General features: G+C 39.8%; 1 protein-coding gene across 1 annotated transcript in view; it reads left to right on the top strand.

Moving 5' to 3' along the window:
- Positions 1-14,062, top strand: part of LOC136864538 (atrial natriuretic peptide-converting enzyme) — a 277,453-nt gene that overhangs the window by 231,372 nt on the left and 32,019 nt on the right. The window contains exon 10 of the mRNA XM_067141648.2: positions 7,905-8,076. Within this exon, the coding sequence (XP_066997749.2) occupies positions 7,905-8,076 (172 nt within the window). The remainder of the gene's footprint in view (positions 1-7,904; positions 8,077-14,062) is intronic.

The raw sequence follows: 14,062 nt of genomic DNA, 5'->3' as shown, positions 1-14,062 counted from the left end.
TGGAAACCTACAAGAACTCAGGGAACATGTCTTGAAAGCTGTTCAGGACATCGATAAAAACAATGAGGTATTGAGGCGAGTTCAAGAGAATTTCATCCAAAATTCCAAGATGTATTACTGCCAATGGCAGGCATTTTGAACACCTGGTATAACAATGTGCACAATTCCCCACAACCAGTATGGTCGAGTGTGCCCCTTTCTGAAAGGTACACAAATGCTTTGCTGTTAAGTTCTCATTTTTTTATATTAAAACTGTAAAGTCTCTTACCATATGTTCTCTTTTTAAGATAGATAGTTTATAAATCCTCCTCTATGAACCATGTGACCTTGCCGCGGTGGGGAGGCTTGCGTATCCCAATGACGCAGATAGCTGAGCCGCAGGTGCAACCATATCGGATGGGTATCTGTTCAGAGATCAGACTAACGAATGGTTCATCGAAAGGGGGGTAACAGCCTTTCGGAAGTTGCAAGGGCGGCAGTCTGGATGATTGACTGATATGGCCTTGTAATAATACTCAACATGGCTTAGCTGTGCTGATACTGCTACACGGCTGAAAGCAACGGGAAACTACAGCCGTAACTAACTCCCGAGGACATGCAGCTCTCTCTGTATGAATGATGTACTGATGATGGCTTCCTCCTGGGTAAAATATTCCAGAGGTAAACTAGTCCCCCATTTGGATCTCCGGGTGGGGACTACACGAGAGGGGGCGATCATCAGGAAGATGGATACTGACATTCTGCGAGTCGGAGCGTGGAATGTTAGAAGTTTGAATCGTTGTGGTAGGTCAGAGAATCTGAAAATGAAGATGGATAGACTAAAGTTAGATGTAGTTGGTATAAGTGAAGTACGTTGGCAGGAAGAACAGGATTTTTGGTCAGGTGACTACCGAATTATCAACACGAAATCAAACAAGGGAAATGCAGGAGTTGGTTTAATAATGAATAAGAAAATAGGGCAGCGGGTAAACTACTACGACCAGCATAGTGAAAGAATAATTGTTGTCAAGATGGACACCAAACCAATGCCCACCACAATAGTGCAGGTCTATATGCCTACTAGTTCAGTGGATGACGAGGAAATCGAAAGAATATATGAAGAGATAGAATATTTAATACAATATGTAAAAGGTGACGAGAATCTAATTGTGATGGGAGACTGGAATGCAGTGGTAGGCCAAGGAGGAGAAGGTAATACAGTAGGAGAATTCGGATTGGGACAAAGGAACGAAAGAAGAACTCGGCTGGTTGAATCTGGTTGAATTCTGCACTGATCATAATTTAGTCCTTGCCAATACTTGGTTCAAACAACACAAATGATGGCTGTATACGTGGACGAGACCTGAAGACACTGGAAGATATCGAATAGACTTCATTATGATTAGGCAGAGATTCAGAAAGCAGGTGTTGGATTGTAAAACTTTCCCAGGAGCAGACATGGACTCTGACCACAACTTGTTGGTCATGAAAAGCCATCTGAAGTTGAAGAAATTGAAGAAAGGAAAGAATGCAAACAGATGGGATCTAGACAAGTTGAAAGAAAAGAGTGTGAGGGATTGTTTCAAGGAACATATAGCACAAGGGCTAAATGAAAAGGCTGAAGGAAACACAATAGAGGAAGAGTGGATAGTCATGAAAAATGAAGTCAGTAGGGCTGCTGCAGAAATGTTAGGAAGGAAGAAAAGATCAACTAAGAATCAGTGGATAACTCAGGAGATAGTAGACCTGATTGATGAATGACGAAAATACAAGAATGCTAGAAATGAAGAGGGTAGAAAAGAATACAGGCGATTAAAGAATCAAGTGGATAGAAAGTGCAAGGTAGCTAAGGAAGAATGGCTGAAGGAGAAGTGCAAGGATATCGAAGGTTGTATGGTCCTGGGGAAGGTAGATGCTGCATACAGGAAAATCAAGGAAACCTTTGGAGAAAGGAAATCTAGGTGTATGAATATTAAGAGCTCAGATGGAAAGCCACTTCTAGGGAAAGACGACAAAGCAGAAAGATGGCAAGAACATATCCAACAGTTGTATCAAGGTAAAGATGTAGATAATTTGGTTCTGTAACAAGAAGAGGCTGTTGATGCTGATGAAATGGGAGACCCAATTTTGAGGTCAGAGTTTGACAGAGCTGTGAGAGACCTAAATAGGAACAAGGCACCTGGAATTGATGACATTCCTTCTGAATTACTGACTGCCTTAGGAGAAAGCAGCATGGCAAGGTTATTCCATTTAGTGTGTAAGATGTATGAGACAGGAGAAGTCCCATCCGATTTTCGGCAGAATGTTGTTATACCTATTCCCAAGAAAGCCGGTGCTGACCGGTGTGAAAACTACCGCACCATTATTTTAGTATCTCATGCCTGCAAACTTTTAACACGTATTATTTGCAGAAGAATGGAAAAACAAGGTGAACCTGAGTTGAGAGAAGATCAATTTGGCTTCAGAAGAAATGTAGGAACATGAGAAGCAATCCTGACTTTACGGCTGATCTTAGAGGATTGAATCAAGAAGGACAAGCCCACGTACATGGCATTCGTAGATCTAGAAAAGGCATTCAACAATATTGATTGGACCAAGCTATGATTCTGAAGGTGATTGGGATCAGATACCGAGAATGAAGAATTATCTACAATCTGTATAAAAACCAGTCTGCAGTGATAAGAATTGAGGGCTTTGAAAAAGAAGCAGCAATCCAGAAAGGAGTGAGGCAAGGCTGCAGTTTGTCCCCCCTCCTCTTCAATGTTTACATGGAACAGACAGTAAAGGAAATCAAAGAGGAATTTGGAAAGGGAGTCACAATCCAAGGAGAGGAAATCAAAACCTTGAGATTTGACGATGATATTGTTATTTTATCTGAGACTGCAGGGGACCTTGAGAAGCTGCTGAATGGTATGGACGAAGTTTTGGGTAAGGAGTACAAGATGAAAATAAATAAGTCCAAAACAAAAGTAATGGAGTGCAGTCCAACGAAGGCAGGTGATACAGGAAATATTAGATTAGGAAATGAAGTTTTAAAGGAAGTAGATGAATATTGTTACTTGGGTAGTAAAATAACTAACGATGGCAGAAGTAAGGAGGACATAAGATGCAGACTAGCACAAGCAAGGAAGAGCTTTCTTAAGAAAAGGAATTTGCTCACTTCAAACATTGATATAGGAATTAGAAAGATGTTTTTGAAGACTTTCGTGTGGAGCGTGGCATTGTAAGGAAGTGAAACATGGATGATAACTAGCTCAGAAAGAAAGAGAATAGAAGCTTTTGAAATGTGGTGTTACAGAAGAATGCTGAAGGTGAGATGGATAGATCGAATCACAAATGAAGAGATACTGAATCGAATTGGTGAGAGGAGATCGATTTGGCTAAATTTGACAAAAAGAAGAGATAGAATGATAGGACACATCTTAAGACACCCAGGACTTGTGCAGTTGGTTTTTGAAGGAAGTGTAGGTGGTAAGAACAGTAGGGATAGACCAAGGTTTGAATATGACAAGCAGATTAGAGCGGATGTAGGATGCAGTAGTTACGTAGGGATGAAAAGGTTAGGACAGGATAGGGTGGCATGGAGAGCTGCATCAAACCCATCTATGGACTGATGACTCAAACAACAACAGTTTATAAATTTATTTCAAAATGAGTTTCAGCAGGCTGAAGAATCTAACAGTTATATATATATATATATAAAAAGCAACCGGTTTAAACATTTGCACACATACCCCGCCGGCACCTTCATCAGTAGTTACTGCCAGCTGCTGCATTGCAGTTCCTGCAGTTCCCAAAACAAGTCTTTCCTCAAGAATGTTGCAAGCTACAGACTTGAAAGTTGCAACATTGTGATCCTTTGATCAGTTACCTTTCACCCAGTATATATCCAGTCAGGTCAGCTACTTCCTAAAGAGTAACTTGTATATTTTTGTAGCACTCTTCCATGTTTCATACCACTAAATGATCTTATTCTAAATTTTTGTTCTTGGTGTGAATTGCACAGTCTAACCACACTTCTCAATTATATAGCTGCTACACTGTTTCAGTACCAGAACCTCCCCAACTATCCTGAAGCACAACACCATTGCTCATCCACTCTTCACGAACATTGGTGTAGATATTGGAAATTGGCCCACAGAATTTTTAAACTTTGTTCAAGATTAATGGTGAACATACAGATTGTATATCAAAGTACAGCTCCAGCACACTATGCCTGTCCTTAAGCCTACTACTGACAAGACAGTTAATCACTGTGCCACCATTCCAGAATCAATACTAAATGAAGCTTTGATACACCATATATTAATACCTCTGTTTGCTACAAAACCACCCCTTCTATCTCTCTGTTCCCCTCTTCTAATTCAGTTATCTCACATTTGCTTTCAACAGTACCCAGCACTGCCCAGGTGGTGGGGCTGGATGGGGTTGGGGGGTGGAGGAATTTAATGGATTGATTTTACTAGCCTTTTGACAAGTGCACTCGGCGTATGCCATGCAATAATGACGGCTGCATCCGAGTACAATGATGATACTTGTTGTTTAAAGGGGCCTAACATCTAAGGTCATCGGCCTATTCGAGTACGTAATTGACCAGTAAACAACCTCTGGGGAGTAAGAATTAAAAAAAAAATTAGAACTTAATAAACTTATTACAACTTTGAGAGACTTTGGGATGCATGAAAACACATTTTGGATCGAGAAAACACTCTCATTTCAAAACTTTTAAAATGTATGATACTGTTCAAAGCAAGGATGTATGCAGAGAGCGACCTCATAAGTAGAACACTCGTAGCTCGTTTCTTTCCTCTTCTGTCCTGATCGGGTAGTGTGTTTGCACATGTACTTTGTAGCATTGCCTTTGTGGGAGTGGCCTTAAAAAATGGCGACCTTCGAGGCGTAATGGATCTTGTGTCCCACCTTCAATGGAGTGTGCAACATTCCTTCCGTTGTTTTTAGCAGTAAAGTGTTTCTCAAGCAGTTGTCGAAAATATAGTCACAGTTATATTTACAAAAACATAAAAAATAAAATAAAAAAACCCAATGTATTTACAGCTACGAAGAGCACAAACAACTATCTACATCAGCAGCAATCATAACACTAGGCTGTAACCTATAGGTTAATGGTATGCCATACAGAACTACAGCAATACTATTCGAATAACTGAAAAAGTTCTGAAAAAACACTGCCAGATCTCATATTATGTCACTAAGCACTTAAGTTCTCAGTACTAGCCTAAAACAACAAATGCTGTGCTCCCTCATATAGGACCAAATGGCAAATGCCGTGCTCACTCTGTTGACTGTCCTTTGGTGCACTCGTCAACAGGCTAGTGGAAGCTGAATAAAAAAATGGCCACTAAAAGCATTTCTGTATTTAGCCTGATATTTCATAACATGTTCCTTGACCGATCTATTATAACTCTATGATTCATTGTCTTCTTCATTGACAGTGAAAGTCAAATGTGTATACTTTTAAAACCTGCAATGGACAGTGAAAAATTTTCTGAACACTCATTTATTTGACTTTAATAATAAGCAATAATTTTTACATTTTACTTGTTATCAATAATGCATATACATGTATATCTGAAAAACAAAGAAACCCCCTACTTGATATTCTAACATCTGGACCCATTATTGTACAAATTTTATTTTGTATGTACTTTGTGATGAAATTGAGAAAGAGGGAGCCCATCATCTTGATTTGTCAGGGGACTCAAAATTTATATGGGCAGCCCTGACAGTACTAATGGATTCACAATCACTCTTTTCTAATACTCCACTGCCAAACAATGTGCCATGTCAAAGCCCAGAATGATTTTGACCTTCTTTTCATTACACGAGACACACATGAGATCTTTGTGACATATTTTAAAGTTTCACAAAGATATTGTATATCGTTTTCTATCTACAAATTTGGCAGGTATGTTTCACTTTTATTCTATTCATACGAAGGCTGGGCAACTATTTTTTTTCTTGAAGATACCAGTCCGGTTGGAAAATGTGACATATACAGACGAACGGACAAGGTGTTAACTACATGTGTGGACAATGAATAGCACTGAAATATCGTAACACACTAATTTATTACGGTATTTTACAGGGCAATATGGCCTTCCTGGTGCAAAAGAATGACAACACAGTACACATTAAGTTGACATGACAAACCTGGGCCTGAAGACCCTCAAAGTAGTTCCCTGCTACTGACACCACATGCTGCCAACGATGTGGGAGGCGCTGAATACCATCTGCCTCAGCATTTGCCGCACCATGTGTGAATCGGGTCACCTGGGTCACCTGTTGGTGCACAGCATTAGCAATGTCCTCTCGTGTTGCAAACTTCCTACCACGGAGTAGTTCCTTAATCTTTCGAATGAGATCAAAGTCACAGGGCAAAATGTCGGGAGAGTACGGTGGGTGCTCCAATTCTTCCCATCCCCAACGTCACAGTAGCTGCCCTACACACTTTGCTTTATATGGTTTTGCATTGTCGTGCAGGATTATTGCACTGTTCACTAGATCTGGACGTTTCTCCTGAATGCCACGTCATACCTGTCGCACCAGGAAGTCCCTGTAGTACTGTGCGGTTACTGTTCTGCCATCTGGAACAAAGTGGCAAACAATGACACCTCTGACGTCATACACGATTATCACCATCAATTTGACTGGGGAAGGATTCTGACGGACCTTCTGCCTCCTTCGTGATCCAGGATATCACCACTCCGCGGACTGACATTTCAGTTCTAGTTTCCTATGCCCTGCCCCAAAATTCATCAATGGTGATTATTCGTGACAAGAATTGATCTCCGTCCTGTTACAAGCGTGCAAGGTGGTCGGAACATATTGCATAGCGCACCCACCTTTGAACTTCCGTCAGTGCATGCGGTACCCACCGCGATGCAATTTTGCACAGCTGCAGCTCATTACGCAATTGCAGTTCTCAATGCCACTTGTCCTCTCTAACTCCAGTAGCGTCCATCGTCTGTCTTCATCCAGGAGCTATTCCATGACGGCACGTGCCATGTCAGTCCGCACACTGACAGGTCATCCCGAACGTTGCTCATCACTGGTTGACACACGTCCTTGCTGAAACTTACCTACCCACCATGCTACTGTACGGTATGGTAGGGCATTATTCCCAAGGGCTTCCACTAACTCACTGTGACATTCCCTCGGAGAACGGCTATTCTGATGTAAGCGCGCTGCTCAACACGGGTTACTTCCATCTCGCAAGACACTCACCAACTGACTGATTTCACAGCCTTCGCAGCGCTACTACCAGCTATCACAGAGCCACCTATTGTTCTGCATACACACTATGCCTGCAGAACTTCCACACAACACATATACGTTTGTGATCCGTTCACATATCTACAAGAAAAAAAATAGTTGCCATGACTTTTGCGCCAATCCTCGTACTTTTCATACTTTTTCAGTACCAGTACCTATGTTTTAGTCATTTAAGTGCCTATCATACTATCCCCCAATATTAGGAAATTCCAGTAAGTGGTTTTCTGTGAAATACATCAGTGCATAATTGACTGACCATGGACTAGTCAACTTGTCAGTGAGCTCTCAAGACTGTAAGGACTTGCTTGTACTTTTGATAAGTCATTAGAATGTTTTCAACTGCTGAGGGCAACTGATGATCAACATTAACTAAAATAGCTACAATGAGGTAATTTATTTACTGTAAGAAACAGTAGTGAAATTCGTATCATTCCTCGTTAAATTTTATCATTATTAAATTGTATGGAAGAATTTATGCTGTATTTTGTTTTTTTCTTTCTGTAACTATGTACGTACTCATTTTTAAAACTACTTTCTATGATTTGTCTCAAGGTTTTCTCATATATATATTTATGCAATTTCTAATATTCACAATGTAATATAAATAAATGGTTGCCATTGCTTGTTTGAAGAATGTGGTACTCAGCCTCTACGAGACAACACTGGAGTGGAGGGACTTGGAAAGTCAGCTGTTCATGGAGACTGGCCTTGGCATGCAGCACTCTTTAAAGATGGCGTACATGTTTGTGATGGAACTCTTGTTTCCTCTGAATGGCTCCTTACAACAGCTTCATGTTTTCAAGGGTGAATTTTGTTTTAAGATATTTAAGAACCAGTGATGGTGAGGCAATTTTTAATCTATAGTTTATTGATATGCTATATATCAATAATGGTTTTGAATACTGATTTGAATAATGTAATTAATCTGTGCATGAGCATGTTTATCCATTATTAAGGAGTATAATAGGTTTGTTCCAACATGAACAGTTTGCAAACTGTCTGACGCATGCGCGGTAAAGAAAGAGAGTTCCAACAAACTTCAAACTGAAATGCAGACTCGGAGTTGGTTGTTCCAACAGACTGTGGACCATTCATGAACCAGTTTGCTGACTGGCAAAGCAGTTCGTGGTCCAGAGTAAGAACTGTTCGTTAGTGATATGCGCAGTACACAAAAATAGCTGTAACCTGTGCATTGTGGTCCATAGCTGTGAACAGCTGATTGGTCATCATAATCTGGCAGGAGCAGACGACAGGTTACACATACTATTACAGTTAAACAGACGTAGGAGTTAATGTACAATTAAAAAGTCATATTTGAATACACACTAACAAAGTAACAGACACTAGAATGATACACGACGGCATTGAAGGCAATTCTGATGATTTTATGATTTTATTCCAGTGAAGATGATCTGGAGATACATTATAATATCACAAAAGGGAAAAAGTTCATTATTTAGGCAAGTTATTATTATTATTTTTTACTTGTTTGCAATTATGTTTGTTACGGGGTTACCTGTGAAGCAGAAAGAGGTTAAGGAAGGTGCAGGCTGGAATGGGTCTAACTACAATGTCAAAAATTGAATTTAAAACTTAAACTGAAGGTTATATTTTCAGAACTTCAACCTTAACAATTTTTTATGACAATATTACAGGTACAAGTAGCAATCATTAAACAAGATAGGGAAAAATCCAAGATTCAGAACCCTAACTCTTTGGACTTTAAGCCTCTAGTTTTACAATTTTAGAAAAGGAAGAGGTATCATTTAATGAGGGGCAGAAATCCCCTAATTCCAGAGCACTTGCTCCCTAAAACACAATATCTAGCCTTCCCAGAGGCACACTTTACAATTACAAAATTTTGTAAAAGAGCTAAACGGCTCTCAATTTCTCAAGCCTACTCAAGGCAACATCAACTCACAATCTCTGGCCTTTCAAGGCCCAACTTACAATTTGAAACAGGGGTATCTCGTGCCCAACCTATAGCGCCTTTGCAGAAAAGAACAGGTTAAGTAACTGGCCCGAAACACAAAATGAATAGAGGCATAACTTGCACTCCTAGATATGAACACTTAGAACAACCTATGGAGCTCTAGGCCGATGAAACAGGCGCTATTCCCAAACTACTGAGGTGACTCGTATAGAAATTACTTTACCACATTACAGAATGAAAAACAGTTATGAAATGTAGTCACCTCAAACCACGATGATGGGGAGCTCAAGAGGGTACGTCACTCTCTATCCCCGATTTACAGTTAAAGATTTTATGAAACTTTTTACATTAGCCGGCAGAAGTTACATTTTTAGAGAAGTAGGTTACATAGTTAACGATTCGGACCTTTCCCGCGGGTTAAACTGCAGAGTTAGCAAGAAAGAAGGATGTTATGTGGCCATTACCTTGTAGACGTACTGCTGATCGATGAAAGAGGCCACCCGCCTCCTGCTTTTACACACACACTTAGTACGATGACGATCAAATGGCCAAGAAACATGAAAATCTGCAGTTTATAAACCCTCAGGGAAGGTTCGAGACCATTCAAGATTAAACTAGCCACACCCTCTCAAGTTTATTGGTTAATTTCAAAGTTACACTCAGAATCGAAGAAGAAGCCGGTGATAGGTGGAAAATTAATTACAGAAATTAGGGATTGGCTAGATTCAAAACTGGTGGAATAAAAAGGAAATATTGCCAACCCAAAAATAAATGAACATCAATCAGAAAAAAAAAAAACTTATGAATACAAAACTTCTCTGAATTATAAGTTCTTACACCTCGCACCAGAGTGCATGATCATAGTTTTTAGTAGTGTCAGTTGTGGAAAAATGTCCAAACTTCTTGATGGATAGCAAACAAAACTAGTAGAAATTCAGTCAGTTCAGGAAACTTCACAGTAACAAAATTACTCAATATTTAGGTGGTAAAAAAATGAAATGGCGTATGGCTTTTAGTGCCAGGAGTGCCCAAGGACAAGTTCGGCTCGCCAGATGCAGGTCTTTTGATTTGACTCCCGTAGGCGACCCGCGCGTCGTGATGAGGATGAAATGATGATGAAGACGACACATACACCCAGACCCAGTGCCAGCGGAATTAACCAATTATGGTTAAAATTCCCGACCCTGCCGGGAATCGAACCCGGGACTCCTGCGGCCAAAGGCCAGCACGCTAACCATTTAGCCATGGAGCCGGACATTTAGGTGGTGACATCTTCTGAGTAAATTTCTAAGTTAGTGTAGTTTCAGTTTCACTGTTTTGCCAATAGAGGAGTTCATTTAGGCACTAGTTTTAAATGCGTGACATTGAGGGGTACCTCCCGGTACAATGTTTAAATGATATAAGTTACATGCAGTGAAATAAATATATATCCAGTGAATATTGTCTGGAGATACATTACAGTATCCCAAAAGGGTAAGAGATTATTATATGGGCAAGTTATAATTTTTTTTTACTTGTTTGCAATTAAGTTTAAATGATGTAAGTTACATGCAGTGAAAGAAATATATATATATATTTTACTATTTGCGTTACGTTGCACTGACACGGATAGATCTTATGGCGGCGATGGGATAGGAAAGGCGTAGAAATGGGAAGGAAGCGGCCATGGCTTTAATTAATGTACAGCCCCAGCATTTGCCTGGTGTGAATATGGGAAACCACAGAAAACCATTTTTAGGGCTGCCAACAGTAGGTTTGGAACCCACTATCTCCCGGATGCAAGCTCATAGCTGCGCGCCCCTCACTGCACGGCCAACTCGCCTGACAATAAATAATTTAGTAACCAATATATTTATATAAAACAGTGCCTCGCTATGATAATGAAATGTTCAAGGAGCATTAACAAGCGGAGCAGAACAAGAACTGTTTATTTATTCTCAAACATGCTGACCATGAATCTCCCACATAATCATGAACACATGCACATTGTAGTTTTTTTTGACCAATGACAAACCGTTCCAACAGACAGCTGTTTATCGACGGTTCCCAATGAGTACATAGCTCGCGAATGCGCTTACATCAGTCCATGAATCAGTACAAAACCATACGCAAACTGCTTGTTGGAACAAACCTACTATATCAGGGCTAAAACTATATGCTAAAAGTATATTTTTGGTGTGTATTGCTATATATCAGGGATTGTTTCAATTTAATGAAAGCACTTGTGAATATTTTGTGACATATCATGTGTTTCAAAAATAATGATATTCTGAAATCCTAAAGAAAGAAAAAGACCAAAATCTCATCTACAAGTAAGCTGCATAATCCTTATGGAAAATCACTCTAGGCCAAGCAATTCTAACTGAGGTGCTCCCACAGCCCCAGCCGGCCCCGTCAGCAGACCCGGTACTGTGCTATAGCACCGTTAAGGTGATGGAGGAAGGAGGGGAAGTGCCAGAGGCAGAACCACAGGTCGTCAAGTCTGGGCGCAGCTTATGAAAACAATATTATTTATGACAGTTCTGTGAACACATAAACACACAATTTATTCTGCACATACTTTGCGTTTGCCTTAATGTACATTTAGCATTTATGTCAATTGCTGACATAGTTTTGCAGCAACTAACTTACCAATAATGGGTAAAATCGATTTGGCAGTAGAAATTCTAAGTACAGCCTCTAAGTCCACATCAGACAGAGAAGTCCTAGTTCTCCGTTTATTTAAATTCAGAATTGAAAACATCTGTTTTTTTGCAATTTTCAGAGCAACAATAGCCCATAACGAGCTCGAACTGCGCCTCCTAAAGTATTGGGTTCAAGTATCTGTGGGACAGGGAGATAAAATAATTAAAATAATTATCTTTGTGGGTTCTTTTTTGCAATAGGTCTTATGGTGATGATGGGATAGGAAAAGGCTATGAATGGGAAGGAAGTGGCTGTGGTCTTAATTAAGGAACAGCCCCAGCATTTTCTTGGTTTGAAAATGTGAAACCAAGGAAAACCATCTTCAGCGCTGCCGACAGTGGGGTTCGAACACAATATCTCCCGGATGCAAGCTTAGAGCTGAACGCCCCTAACCACACCACCAACTCGCCTGGTGTTTTTTCTTAGTAGCACATCTAAGTCTAATTCTAAACAGTTCTTAATAATACAAAACCAAAAAAGAAAACAAGCCTCCTAAATTGCATGTAAAACAATTCCTAATGAGTAAGTTATTACGTATCTCTGAAGAACTTTCCGATTTTAACTTAGCAATTTGTTCGGTTCTTGCTGCGCCAACAATGTCATCATAGGTGGAAACATGTTTATTGTGGTAGTGTCGTCGCACGGTTGAAGACTTTACACTTAAAATGATGTGACAAATTAAACAGTGAGCTTTCCCTTCGGTATTGAGAACAAAATATGAATCCACCCATGAAGGATTAAACAACATTTTTAACGAAGGTGAAACCAACTACTCGATTGTCTGTTCTATCGAATAGATTCTACTGAGAATGACACACACAGAGAGAATGAGAATGAATGTACTGTCTCTTACGCACACATACACTGACCACTGTGCGTGGTAGGTGGGGAAGGAGGGGAATGGTGCTAATGAGTGCAGCGCTGGTGTGCCCCAGCACTAAGTGCTCGAGTTAGAAAGCCTGCTCTAGGCCAACATTCTTGAAACTTTTATAAATGGTTGTCCTTATAGTGTAAATAAATGTTGTCAATTGACACAAAGCCCAACAATTATAGCCTTCAAATTACAGCCCTTTCAATTTGACAATCTTATTTGTATATGAAATCCCTAATCTGTATGTCATTCACAGGGATACTGAAAAAAAGAGAATGTTTTAACAGCTGAAATTGGTATCAATTATCGATTATTATGTCTCCTTTACAAGAAAAATACAATGAACCTCTCATGACCATGACTTTTGTTCTTTTAGATGACGTAGGAACACAGCTATATCTGTCGTCATGTTGTCGAACTATGTACGTTGTGACTTCTGTTGTCTTCCACAGATATGTGAAAATCAGAACGTGCGAGGGACTTAAATTGGTACCAGATGTGGGTTACAAGAACAATGCAATGATGACCATCATACTTGAAATATTTAGAAAAAAATTCTGTCTTTCAGTGAAATGTCCATTCTGGGGCATGCAAACACATTATCTCCCTTGATAATAGCAGCTTGCGTGGTGGCCATAATCGTTAATGAGTGAAATGCATGGCCTAAAACCGTAGTTAAGGGGTTCGAATCCTGTTGGTAAAAAAAAAAAAAAAAAAAAAAAATCATCAGAACATTGGCCAGCAGGGTAGAGGAGGTGGTGGTATACAATTTCTAATCACCAGATTGCATGCCAAAAGCTTGGATTCAATTTCAAACCTTTTTGCAGTGTTCATATGGAGTGAGGGCATATGACACTGATAATGGTGATTCATCCATTGGATAGGGATGTAAAGCCTAGAGCACCCTTTGGTGCTAGTAGATAGGAATAGGTTTTGTGCTGGCATTGGGTTTCACCCTCTCCCTTCCTACTATTGTATATCATATATAAATGAATTCGATGTCAGGAAGGACATCCAGTCGTAAAAACTCACTATGATGATTTGTCTCATTTCATACCCTCCGTAGAGAAATGGGACAAGTGTTGGACATACAAGTTTGAGGAATGACATCTTAACAAATATTGTTCTCAGATGCTTTGTTGTATGTGTTTCTGTAGTAAAGATGTGATCTGGTTGAGATATTTTGTGTGCTTGACTCTTTCTCACGAGAACATGACGTCCTTGAAGACATTAGGCTCATCTGAAAAGAAATGTTATATGAATTTCGTGTGTTAAATCAACAAATTTCAAATGAGCTCCCC

Source organism: Anabrus simplex, chromosome 2, assembly GCF_040414725.1.
Source record: "Anabrus simplex isolate iqAnaSimp1 chromosome 2, ASM4041472v1, whole genome shotgun sequence".
Taxonomy (NCBI): domain Eukaryota; kingdom Metazoa; phylum Arthropoda; class Insecta; order Orthoptera; family Tettigoniidae; genus Anabrus; species Anabrus simplex.
Note: the sequence above shows the minus strand (reverse complement) of the source record. Positions and strands in the feature narration are given on the sequence as shown.